Source organism: Mandrillus leucophaeus, unplaced genomic scaffold, assembly GCF_000951045.1.
Source record: "Mandrillus leucophaeus isolate KB7577 unplaced genomic scaffold, Mleu.le_1.0 Scaffold128, whole genome shotgun sequence".
NCBI classification, from domain to species: Eukaryota; Metazoa; Chordata; class Mammalia; order Primates; family Cercopithecidae; genus Mandrillus; species Mandrillus leucophaeus.
Window position 1 is genome coordinate 1,407,331 of NW_012101209.1, and position 13,723 is coordinate 1,421,053.

General features: G+C 42.1%; 1 protein-coding gene across 1 annotated transcript; it reads left to right on the plus strand.

The window, feature by feature from the left end:
* The first annotated feature begins 1,448 nt into the window (after positions 1–1,448).
* Positions 1,449–5,097, plus strand: NEUROD6 (neuronal differentiation 6). Its single transcript, XM_011972186.1, has 2 exons — positions 1,449–1,962; positions 3,271–5,097. Exon 2 carries the CDS (start codon positions 3,292–3,294, stop codon positions 4,303–4,305), a length of 1,014 nt encoding a protein of 337 aa, XP_011827576.1. The 5' UTR covers positions 1,449–1,962; positions 3,271–3,291; the 3' UTR covers positions 4,306–5,097.
* Positions 5,098–13,723: the final 8,626 nt, after the last annotated feature.

Below are 13,723 nucleotides of genomic sequence, written 5' to 3' on the forward strand. Positions count from 1 at the left end.
TATTCTTAAACAACAAATTTTAGAGTGACTATGGTATATCTGGTTTTTTGAAAAACAAGAGCTAGGCCAGCCTACCTATTTTAACTTAAGAGTTTATAGTCTGACTCTTATTTTAATTTGCATTTTTTACTGGGCCATTAAGAGAGAAAAATGATCTGCTTTTACATATTTGATTCTACTTTTTGCCGACTTCCCCATCTTTTCTAGTACTGTCCAGGAAAAGTCGAGCAACTTTTTGAAGAAGGTGGAAATTAGTTGGGTATGACAGGAGCAAAATTGAATTTAGTGTGAGGCCCTTGGTGCCAATTTGGATCCAAAGTGCATTAAAGCAGCAGAATTCTAAACCCTTCAAAACTGGGATTTATAAGGGGAATGCTAACACAGATTCAACAGTTACAGCTCTGCCAGGGATTACTTTAATACCAAAAGCATACTCTCTCACTTTATAGAAAGAGATTACTCAGTTGTCAAACAACAAAGGTTGTGTTTATTTGTTTATTTTAAAACTTTTATTTATTTATTTATTTGTAAGCTCACTTTTTACTTTACTGGCAGGCAATCCTGAAATCAAATGTCCTTTATAGGGGTGGGGGCACGGGAGAAGAGAAAAGGGGAGGAAGGTGGAGTTTGTCTCTGGCTCCACAGTTCGTTTTATCTATAAGGCTTTGCCAGCTTTGCTTAACTGTTTCCACCCTGCTTTTGTTAAAAAGAAATCAAAAGTGTGGAGTGGGGAAAAAAATAAATCTGAAATACACCTGATCGGGAAAAACAACTGGACACTGATAAAAGAACAAGAAGATATTTAAATTGATGTTAGTCTAGAGAAAAATGCGAGGACAAGATTTTTAAGAGAAAGAAAAAAATCTGAAAGTTAAAAAAAAAAAGAAACAAAAACAGGAAAGCTAATCTTTGATTAAAATACTCAGCAGAATGTCAGAGAGAGGAAGACAAAAACCTAAGTGATAAATTTTATGTTTATTGTGTCTGAAATGAAATGAGAAGGAACAAGCAAGTTAACACTGGGAAGAGATAAGGGACAATAAAAGAGTGAAGTTAGTGACTTTCCGCAGAGGACAAAGTATGTAGTTTGAAATCCTTAACAATGGACTTGCAGTGTCTCTGCAAAAGTTGGTGAAAGATACCAGCAAGTGTAGGAAGGGGAGTATCTGAGGATGTCTTTCACAGACCCCAGATGGAGAAGCTGTTCTTTTATTCCAAATCCCTAAGAAGCACAGAAGTCTTACATGTTAATAAGAGAACACACAGACACACACTCATAAGTTACATGCTGTGAAACAAAACAAGAAAATGAAACCTTTGTTGACCCCTGTTCACTTACACGAATCTTAGTTTGGTTAAACATCTTAAGACCAGTTTCCAGCTCCTTTTCATGGCTTTCTTTCCCTGGGTACCCAGGTGCACAAATGGGATGGTGATCTTTACAAAACAACATCATCAACAACAACAAAAACCTCTTGCTCACACAAAAGCCCACCTTGTAAATGAATGGAATATTAACGACCACCTAATACTTGCACCGTTGGCAGGACGAAACTGAACACTAACACAGCTATTTCTACAGATTGCCAGTGAAACCGAAGCAGCTCGAGGAGAAATGCACCTACTGTACGTGAAATGCTGGTGCAGATTTTTTCCTATCAGTCTAACCTTCTGTGTTGATGCATGAATGCTGGTACCCACTTACAGGGATGCCAGATGATCAGTGCAGAATGAAGGTCCCAAGAGAGAGGATCACATGGCTCTCTCTGCCCTGTGACGTCACTAGCAGATGGCATGGGTACCAGCTCTGGCAGTTGGCATCAATGTCACTTTTTAGAGATCAATGAGATAGTGCAGATATACACAGATCTAGAGACTCCAGGAGACGATGCGACACTCAGCCTGAAAAGATTTGGAAGACCCAAAATGAAAACTGATTATTGAATGAAATTAAAACCTAAGGTAATATAAATAAAGATATACTTCAATTGATGCTGGCTTTGCATGCAAGTATTTAAAGATACAGTGTCACTGTCTTATAGTATTTATATGCTCTTTGCCATCTATAACTTCTTATCATATTTCATTCTTATGATGTAATTATCACATACTTTCACTGCTATTATGTAACACTGCAAGTATGTGGACATTACTAAGAGTTTGTGTATGTGTTCGTGTGTATATGTGTGTGTTGAGGGGGCTGGAGATTGTTAAACTGAAAAGTCTCTGCTTTAATGTGCCTATTTGTTTGAAGACTTTAGATGAAAATACTTGCTGCTTCACCAAACAAAAACCAAAATGCATTTGAAACACAAATTATTTTCCCCTTTCATTTGGGATTCTGAACACACGTGCACAATTGCAGTCAGAATCCTTGGACCGTTCCTGTCAGATATTAGCTAGAGGGAGACTTGTATGGCTCGTAGAACAAAAACACTACGAGAGTGGTTTTTGTCCAGGATGATTTGAACAGCAGTAATCAGACAATTCTATTCGGAAAAAATTTAAATGTAAATAAAATCAGTCTCAATATTTTTTTTAATTAAAAGAAATTGCCAGTGATTTTTATGCTTTAAATTTATTTATAGAGTTTATTCCAAATTAGCCTAATCCCCTTTTCTTTTTGAAGCCTGGGAAAATAGTGCTGTTTTACATAATTCTTTACTGATCAGAAAAAATCAGTTTAAAAATTGACTCTGATTATAATCTTTTCTTTAAATTTGTATATTCCCACACCCACTTATCTAAATTCACAGTTGTGTAATACAGCAAATAAAGTTAAGGTTTTGTTTGTTTGTTTGTCTGTTTTTAAAAAAGAACACAAATTTGTCAGCTAATGGAGAGATAGTACTTTCCATTTTAAAAACTGGTTTATCTTCTCATTTTGTGCTCAGGGGAATTGGAATTAATGAAATTCTGCATTGAAATTTCATGTTTTGCATTTGTTTGAATTCCACAATCTTTTTGGGGGGGTACTAAAATCCAGTTTAAAGGCAAAGAGAAATGGAGATGGTGGTGATCACAATAATTATATGTTTCATTTTTATTTTCTTTTGATAATTTGCTCATATAAATTAATCCTATTGAATGCATCAATGTCTTCATAATTACTTACCTTCACAAACTCAAAATTATATTTAATGTTAAAAAATCAGCCCAGAATCAATCTTTTCCACGTGTTTTTGTAGTCTTATGATTAATTAAATATGTTTTAAGTGTATAAACTTTAAAAATGAAAACTCTTTAAATATTGTGCTGGCATTTTTTCAGGTAATTTAAGATTAGAGAACCATGTTAACACTACCGTTTGATGAGTCTGTTGTAATGCCAGAATCCCAGATGTGCAGAAAGTTTTCTAGAGAATGCGAGGACCAGAAGCAAATTAAGAAACCAGAAAGCTTTTCCAAACAGATTGTCCTTCGAGGAAAAAGCATCAAAAGGGCCCCTGGAGAAGAAACCGAGAAAGAAGAAGAGGAGGAAGACAGGGAAGAAGAAGACGAAAATGGGTTGCCTAGAAGGAGGGGTCTCAGGAAAAAAAAGACAACCAAGCTGCGATTGGAAAGGGTCAAGTTCAGGAGACAGGAAGCGAACGCTCGCGAGAGGAACAGGATGCATGGCCTCAACGACGCTCTGGACAACTTAAGAAAAGTGGTCCCCTGCTATTCTAAAACCCAGAAACTGTCCAAAATAGAGACTTTACGACTGGCCAAAAACTACATCTGGGCACTTTCTGAAATTCTGAGAATCGGCAAGAGACCAGATCTGCTCACATTCGTCCAAAACTTATGCAAAGGTCTTTCCCAGCCAACTACAAACTTGGTGGCAGGCTGCTTGCAGCTCAACGCCAGGAGTTTCCTGATGGGTCAGGGTGGGGAGGCTGCGCACCACACAAGGTCACCCTACTCTACCTTCTACCCACCCTACCACAGCCCTGAGCTCACCACTCCCCCAGGGCATGGGACTCTTGATAATTCCAAGTCCATGAAACCCTACAATTATTGCAGTGCGTATGAATCCTTCTATGAAAGTACTTCCCCTGAGTGTGCCAGCCCCCAGTTTGAAGGTCCCTTAAGTCCTCCCCCAATTAACTATAATGGGATATTTTCCCTGAAGCAAGAAGAAACCTTGGACTATGGCAAAAATTACAATTACGGCATGCATTACTGTGCAGTGCCACCCAGGGGTCCCCTTGGGCAGGGTGCCATGTTCAGGTTGCCCACCGACAGCCACTTCCCTTACGACTTACATCTGCGCAGCCAATCTCTCACCATGCAAGATGAATTAAATGCAGTTTTTCATAATTAATGAGGAAAATGAAAATAAACAGTGGTCATTCACCTTCCCCGTCTAATTAAGACAAAGCAGATGCTTGTGGGCTGAGTAATTGGCACAACTCTATCTAAGGTGTTTACTAGTTTCTGAAGTGTGTTTCAACTATTGTGAGAATTTTCTATGTAATAATAAATCTCTTTTCGTATGAGAACTTCTTTTCCTTTCCTTTTGTCTGTAAAGCACTGTGATTCTGTTTCTACTGGAAAGATTTTTTCCTTTTTAATTTTATTTTAAACTTACTTAATTTGTTTGAACAAGGTGTCTAAGAATATACTGTTGAATAAAGACATGCACACAGCATAATTCAATGTCTATTTTGGTTGTACAGTAATTATAAAATGCATGTTATGAAAATCAGATGAATAAAATGATGTGTTTATAATTATTAGGAATTATATATTATGTATCTTTTAAAAATTGAAATTTTAAAATATTGAGAATATCACTAAGCTGACAATGATATTGGGAGATGCATTTGCAACAATATAAAAAGCTATGCAATTTTCTTTTTATTAAGGATGAATCTAAATGAATTCAATTGGTAACTATTCCTCTTTAAGTATTTGCAGATGGGGCAACATGATATTTGGGTAGCCGATGTCATAATTTGGGGACAATTATCTCAATCATCAAGAAAAAATTTCAGCACTTGTTTTGTATTATTCAAAAATTAACTGTACAGGTTTGTTATCACAATGTATAATTGTGTTTTTCCACCCCACATTTTTAAGGCAATTAAACATAGATATTTCCACTCGTAAAGGACATCTATTAGCTGTGATATTTTTGCATGCTACTTATTATTTCCTGGTACACAGCTGCTTTCTGTCTCCAATACTCCCCACTCCTCATTTCAGAAATATTTCTGGATTACAAAACCGTAGGAGCTAAAACAAATTTCTTAAACAAAATGGCCAAAGCGCTTACAAGAATTGTTTTTTTCAAGTGTCTTAAATGAAAGAAGAGGAGCCCATGAGGGTTAAACATCCTGGGGAAACAATGATAAATCCTGGTAACCTTCAGCTCGAGCCTAAAATCGGTGGCAAATTTCCAGCAAACACCAGAGTGGATGTTAAAAATGGAAGGTTTTACTCTGCGCCGTTTAAATGTCTGGCCGATCAGAGGCTAAATTCTGTGTGCTTAAAAGTTTCCTTATAGAAGGCCACCAAAAACTTACTTTTAATAGCGCCTGGGGAGCTAAACCTCTTAAACAGGATTGAGCCTCTTCTACAATCGTGGGCGGGGTGGCAATGACCTTGCCAAGATGCCCTCTGGTGCAGTTTTGCCTCAGGGGGATGAGCGGGGACAGCTGCGCAGACCGATGAGGGCAGTAGAAAGTGGGTACAGTGGTGGCGGGACGGGGCAGGTCTTGGGTGGGCCTGGCCAACGCTGCCCCTCGGGGGCCATGTCTGTACCGCCAGAGCCGGCGCAGGCCCGGCGGGCCTGGCGGGCGGCGCGGGGAGAGGTTGCTGGCGGCGTCGCGTCCCTCGGTGGCCGCCCTGGCACAGGCTGCAAGCCCGTGTCCCGCCCGCAGTGGGCGCCCTGGGGGCTGGGGGCGGGACACGGGCTTGCAGCGAACCCGGGCCGCGGCGCCCACACTGACCTGGTCAGCCCAGGAAAGGGGCCGGGTGGCATGGAGAGCGGCGAGCGCACCGCAGCGCGCGGGCCTGGAGACTGCCCCGCACTCGCTCAGAGAGGGAGAAAGGGGGTCGCCCCTTCACCCGCCCCTTGTGCCACAAGGAGGAACGCGGCGCAGGCGGCGATAGCTCCAGCTCTCTCTTGCCCAAGTGCAGCCGAGAGCTGACCCTGCCCTGCCCCTCCTACGGCTGGCGGGACTTCCTGAGCCGAGGCTGCGAGGCCCGCGCCCCATTCTGCAGAGGACGGCGTCGCCCTCTCCCTCTACGCCTCCAGCTTTACGATCCTGGGCCTTTGGTGCGCCTGGCAGCCGCCACCGAGGGGCAAAGGTGCCGAGCAGCTGCTGGCGCGGGTGCTGAACGCGCCCTTCTAAGCTGGTGTGTTAGCACCTGTTCATTCAAACCCCAGAGGGCTTAGGGAAAAGCCAGAGAGAGAGGAGGAACTGTGCCCCCCGCCCCAGGTAGGCAGAAGTTTGCCCAAACTAGACAACCGTCTGTCCCCTCTGCCTGTCTCTCTGCACCGGAGTGACTCGCGCTTGCTTCCTCCCATATGCGCAGAAAACCTGCTTTCCCTGGCACTGTGTCCGGGACTCCCAGGCCTCTTTAAGGACCCTCAGACACTAAAAGCCCGACCATTGCTCACCCTGTCTGAGCAAGCAGCAAGAAAGTGAAGAAGCATCTGGAAATGGAAGAATCTGGCCTTTTTGGTTTATTTTTTTAAGTGGTCCTGTTAAATCACTAGCAGAATAGGTGTGGCTTCCCCCACCCCCTGGGCCCCATTTTTCTCCCCTGATTCTTGCTCCAAGGTGACCGGCTGCCCAGCTGAGAAGAGCCTCGCGCCTGCTCAGAACCTTGGTTCAGACAGTTTTTGAAACCCGCACAGTCTTTCCGGGGTCACAAATTCACGTTGGAACGAGAGATTGCAACAGGAGATGTATCCTCCCGCCCCTCTCTGGCAATGTGAGAGAGCTAGGAAGAAAAGCAGCTGGCTGAGTGAGGAAGAAGCAAACCTCCAAGAGCTTCTGATCTCAGAGCTTTGTCCATAAGGAGCTCAAGCAAAAGAGCCGGGTTTTCGGGCACAGATCCCTGAGAATATGAAATTTCTTTAAAAACTTGGATGCAAAAATGCGATGGATGCTCCCTTCTTCGGTGACGCTTGCCGTGGGGGACAGTGTGTTGTGTGTGACGGGGTGTTGGGCGATCCTTGTGGCTTAGTCCTCCTTCAGATGCTCCTGATAACCCCTGGCATGGAACCCGCCCTTTACACACCACCCTGGCTGTCTGTCAGTTTTCTTCCCCAGCAGAGCTCTTCCTGTTCTCTCTTGATTGCAATCCTGAGAAATCATATGACTTGTTCATTCAAACACCAACATCACAGATGCCATGCACTGCAAAATCTTTTTAAGATAGCACTCCAGTAGAAGGGAAAATAGTATAGTATAAAGAGCATGCAAGGCTTGGGGTCGGATAGGTTTGGGTTGAAATCCTTGCTCTTTTTCTGACCTCATGATTCCCTCACCTCCCAGTGTGAAAAATCTTCCTCTCTTCTGAACGCTTTTAACCACTATTGTCTTCCATATTGATTAGACATCTCTTCTTTTGAGCTGAATTATGTCAGTCTTATATTTGCCTTCACACAATTTTGTTCTTTTTCCTTTATTAGGATTAGGTTTTACATATATGTGTGTATGTGTGTACATATATGATCTATGTTTTATATCTATCAGGATATATAGCTATATCAATCAGTGGTCTCAACAAAATAAAGATGTACTTCTTTCTCATATAGAGAAGTCATGGGAAGTAGTCCAGGACTGATACGGTTGTGCCAGGGGCACCAGGGGCCTAGGCTCCTTCTACCTTTCAACTCCACTATCTTTAGTGTGGGGCTTCCATTCTCATTCACCTCCTGGCCCAAGACTGCTGCTGGAGTTCTAGACATTGCTTCTTCATTCCAATTAAGAAGAAAAAAGGAGGCCTGGCACGGTGGCTCACTCCTGTAATCCCAGCACTTTGGGAGGCCAAGGCAGGTGGATCACGAGGTCAAGAGATTGAGACCATCCTGGCCAACATGGTGAGACCCCATCTCTACTAAAAATACTAAAATTAACTGGGCATGGTGGCCCATGCCTGTAGTCCCAGCTACTGGGGAGGCTGAGGCAGGAGAATTGCTTGAACCTGGGAGGCGGAGGTTGCAGCAAGCCGAGATCACGCCACTGCACTCCAGAGACCCCCCCCAAAAAAAAAAAAAAAAAGAAAAGAAAAAAGGAGGATGGTAAAAGGATGTTCCATCCATCTGATCAGGCCCCTTTAGAGAATATTTATAGAAGCCCCACCAAATGACTTGTAGTTACTAATTGTAGATTTAAGAGAAGCAAGGAAATATATATCCTTTTTAACAAAGTATATTGCCACCTGGAATAAAATCCGGTCCTATCAGTGAGAATGAGAGAGAAAATGGATGTTAGTTAGGCACGTAGCCATGCCTTGAACTCTACTGTCCACCCATTTCCTTCCTCACCTGTCTGGTACCTTATATTTTTCCCAAGCATTCTCTTTTGGCTTCTATTATCTCTTTCGCTTTTGACCACATACATTTGTGTTACGAATGTCTCTTAGGCATCCCTTGCTTGTAGATGCTAGGTAAGATTTGTCCTTAAGTCCAGTCTCTCTCTCATCTGCAAAATGCATGACCTCAGGTTTCTTGCTGTCTGTGTTTTGAAGGCATGAAGGGACCTGTTTTCATCTCCCATCCCTGTTTCTACCTGCACCTTTTCTCAGTCATATTCCCCATGCCCAGATTGCCCCTGTTGATGCCACCTCCAATGAAACATTGTGTGGCTGGTGTTCTAGTTCATCAGCCCACCTTTAACCTCAGTCATCATTTGGGCATTTGTACCCCCCTTCGAAACTGCTTTCTCTATCTCTCATCACCTATCTCTGGTTCTCTGACCCATAAAGAAAAGCATGTTCTTATTTTAAAGAGCAGGCAGAGTGCCCAAGCTCCTGCTGGTAAAGTTCTCTTGCTTTAACCAGCCAGCCCTCTTGGTTCTAGGGCACACAGCCACTCCCGTGTGCTGAGTCAGGGTAGGTTCAAGTGTAGCCATTTGATACTCAGAGCAATTGCAACATGGCTCCCCTCAGGCCTGTTTCTGAATGTTCTCATGTATTCTGATACCTTCCCTATTTATGGGATATCCTCCCTCTTCCAAAGGGGTCCTATTTCTTCATCAGGTACTCAATGAAAATCCAAATTAGGAGAAAGTTCAAGTTCTTCTCTTGAGCAGCTCTATACCAGGGACATAGGAAGAGAGGGTCTACAATCTGTCCTCTCATGCTGGAGTATATCACATGATGCTCTAACCAAGGCAAAGATGGAGCTAATTGTAGACCCAAATTGGAGAACCAAAATAAAACAACAACCAAACACCTTTATTCATCATCCTAAAGCCCCAACTAACCTCTCATTCTTTTTCTTTCCCAAAGTTCTCAATAAATACCTGACACAGAATACCTCAACTTCTTCAGTGCCTTCTCTTTGATCTCCTCTTTGATCTTCTTCTATGGTATCATCCAGTCGAGACTGAATGTTGTAATATTTGCCCTAACTTCTATGATATCATTTGGACAAAGAATACTGGTGGGTGCTTTTTTTTTTTTTTAAGGTGTTGAAAACCACTAATAAAAAGAACTAGGATATCAGATTGGAAAAGTGGGCTGGAAATATCATGACAGAAGGCCCTGAGTGCCAGCTAAGCAGCTATGGAAGATTACTGCAGGCCGTAAGCTCGAGGACCCAGCTTTGTCCACCGATGCACATTAGCCTGTGCCCTCGGACAAGTGATGCAACTGCCCATTCTCAATTTCCAGTCAAATAAAGATCATAAGAAGTAAAACAAGTTACTTAAGTCCAGTGACTCTTCTTCAATTCTTACTCTCTTTGTTTTCTAGCTGTCCCAGCCTTCTCAAGCTATTGTGGCTCTCCTCATCCTTGTTTACTCTTCTTCAACTCTTCACCAGCACTTAGGCCTCTGCACCTCTCTCCACTGCATCAGTGATCCCACTTCCCATCTCCTGTCCCATCTACATGAGGACTTCCTGAGCTGTGCTGCAGCCCACCAAATATCTTCACTTGGATATCCCACTCACTCTTAAAACTCACTGTGTCTATAATAAAGCCCTCTCCAAAACACTGCCCCTCCTGCCAGCCCCTTCCAGAACTTTCCTGTAGCTTCTTGTGAGTAAATTCACTGAGACTTCTTTGATTAAATGAGATTGGGAATATGAAAAGCACTTTGCAAAAAAAGTGATACTAAATATTTCTCCTGTTTCCTTCTCTTTCTGGCTGTCCCCTTTAAAGTTAGTCTCCAGATTCTGTTGATTTCTTCTTCTCACTTCATACCTGGACAAATATCCTGGTCTCCAACTAATGTCCCCTGTGCCACCTTCCCTACAACCAGCCCACTCCCCAATGCCAAATTAATCTTCCTAAAATACTGCAGCACACCCGTCCCTTAGAGAAACACCTTTCATGGTTCTCATTGTCTATCCAATAAGTGATAAAATGTATTTTAATTTTTATTTATCTAAGTCCTCTCTATTAAAACTACAGACAATTATTGTCATTACATGTAACACTTTAGAATTTATAAAGTCCTTTTTGCATATTCACCTTATTTAGTCCTAAGAACATAGTCATGAAGTAACACTTCCCATGATCTTTATTTTACCAGAAACTGAGAATTAGCAAAGTCATGCCACTGTCTATAGGTAGAGAGATAATGAACATAGCTGGCCAAAGCTGGCTTCTCATACTTTTACTCTCAACATTTCACAACCCCTTAGTTGGCACTGAAGGCCCGTGTAGGGATCCCTAGCCCACTTTTCTAATCCGAAATCTCATTTCATTGTATCAATGATAAATGGTTTCCACCACGGTTTCCACCAATTTTTTTTTTTTTTTTTGACAAAGTCTTGCTCTGTTGCCAGGCTGGAGTGCAGTGGTGCGATCTCAGTTCACTGCAACCTCCACCTCCTGGGTTCAAGTGACTCTCCTGCCTCAGCTTCCTGGTTAGTGGGGACTACAGGCACGCATCACCACTCCCTGCTAATTTTTGTATTTTTAGTAGAGACAGGGTTTCACTATGTTGGCCAGGATGGTCTCGATTTCACGACCTCGTGATCCACCCACCTCAGCCTTCCAAAGTGCTAGGATTGCAGGCGTGAGCCACTGCACCTGGCCAACTTTTTAAAAAAACAGCAGTATGTATGCTTTATTCAAAGGATATCTTAGGAGTCAGTATACACATGGAAACGTTTCTGCTCCTGGTGAAGACAGGTGTGGAGGGCCAGGAACCAAGACCCCCTACCCTACCTGCCCTAGCTCTGGAGGTATCTCTGAGGAGAAACCTTATGATCAGTTTTTCTTTTTCTTTTATTTTGTTGAGAGACGGTCTGACTCTGTCACGCAGGCAGGAGTGCAGTGGTGCAATTATGGCTCATTGCAGCGATCCTCTCATCTCTTTTTTTTAATTTTTGCCCTAAAGATGAGGTCTCACTATGTTGCTCAGGTTGGTCTCGAACTCCTGGGCTCAAGCAATCCATTCTACCTCGGCCTTCCAAAGTGCTGGGATTACAAGCATGAGCCACCACGCCCAGCATTTCTTTTTTTAATAGAACAAGAATTTTATTACTCCCACTCAGTAGTTCCTGGGGACTTTGATGTTAAGTCATCCATAACTTGAGAAATACCAGGATCTTAGTAATCTCAGTGACCATCTTTAACACCATCTTTACAGGGGTCTCATTGACAGGTGTTGCAGGCATACCAGTCATGAAGTCACTAGTAAAAAAGGTTCAAATTACCATAGTTCTCTGGCAGAGATTGAGGAGCGAGGTTTAAAGGCCTCTATTCTACAGAAACACACCTGTAAGGTTGGACCTGTTTACTGCACATCTGTCTGCCTTCACGTCTTGCAGTGCATCACCTGTTAGAGATGGTCTCTTTTCTCTCCTTCAACTTCTCAAATTCCCATGTGTTTCAAGGTCACCTCCTACATGAAGCCGCCCAGATCCCTCCAGCCTACAATGGCATCATGTTGCCCTGAAACCACAGCCCTGTTGTTTCAACCACACAATTGTCAACTAAATTTTTGGTGCCTAAATTATGTGGCATTTAAAAATCTTATTTAGAACATGTATTGCTATTTAGCTTATAGAGATAACTAGCTTGTACGCTCCTTGAGAGCAACATCAATGTTCAATCCTTTTTGTGTCCCTACAGTGCCTGCACTCATTAAATTCTTGATTCATAGATTGTACTTAGGGATACAGCTCTGTTTTAATTAAAGAATAAGCCCAATTGAAGAACAAAGCAGCACGAATCTTCACATCCAACAATTGACACTGAGCAACCATCAGAAGGTTCAGATTTTTCACCTTTCAAGTAAGAATAATGACAATTATGTCATATGAATTTGGTGAAGATTGAATGCAATCATTTAGAAAAAATACTTAGCTCACATCGTGATTCAAAGTAAGCACATCATTGATGAGACTGACTACTATTTCTGTTACTCATGTGGTATGCACATTAACCCCTCCTAAATCTGAACAATGTAAGCAACAATGTTTTTCAAAGTAAAAGTTCAATCCCAGTGGCATGTTGTGATACAAATTTGGTCTAGTGGATGTTATCAATATATTTTTAATACAATAGAAAACAGAGTCTCTTACACATAGTAAAAGCAAAGTTCATCTAAAACTTTGCTTTAGACACACACACACACATACACACTATGATGTCAAATGTCAAAAAAGTTGGAAAGCCACTAATCTGGAAGATATCTGTGGTAGCACAAATGTGTGAGAAGATCAGAGAATTCAGGCTCTGCAATGCCTGAACCCCAACTTCTGAACTGTATTATATCATGGCAAATCCTATCACACCGAAAAGGTGAGAATTCCTGGGAGAATCCCCTACAGAATCCCCTGCCAGTTTCCAGATGACTTTTGCAATGTAGCAAGAACCACTAAGATGCCAAGTCAGGAACCTTAGTTCTTATTTCTTGCCAGAGCTTGGAAAAGGCAGTACTGTATATAAGAACTCTAAGGGGTGGTCTCAGCCCAAAATCTCCTTAAGCTGATAAGCAACTTCAGCAAAGTCTCAGGATACAAAATCAATGTGCAAAAATCACAAGCATTCCTATACACCAATAATAGACAAACAGAGAGCCAAATCATGAGTGAACTCCCATTCACAATTGCTACAAAGAGAATAAAATACCTAGGAATACAACTCACAAGGGATGTGAAGGACCTCTCCCAAGAGAACTACAAACACTGTTCAAGGAAATAAAAGAGGATGCAAACAAACGGAAGAGTATTCCATGCTCATGGATAGGAAGAATCAATATCGTGAAAATGGCCATACTGCCCAAAGTAACTTATAGATTCAATGCTATCCCCATCAAGCTACCATTGACTTTCTTCACAGAATTAGAAAAAACAACTTTAAGTTTTATATGGAACCAAAAAAAGAGCCCGTACAGCCAAGACAATCCTAAATGAAAAGAACAAAGCTAGAGGCATCACGCTACCTGACTTCACGCTACCAGGGTACAGTAACCAAAACAGCATGGTACTGGTACAAAACAGGGTAATGGTACAAAACAGATATATAGACCAATGGAACAGAACAGAGACCTCAGACACAATGCCACACATCTACAACCATCTGATCTTTGACAAACCTGACA

What these genes read in the sequence shown, in the direction of transcription:
- NEUROD6 (XM_011972186.1), top strand. Translation starts at nt 3,292, where the DNA reads ATGTTAACACTACCGTTTGATGAGTCTGTTGTAATGCCAGAATCCCAG.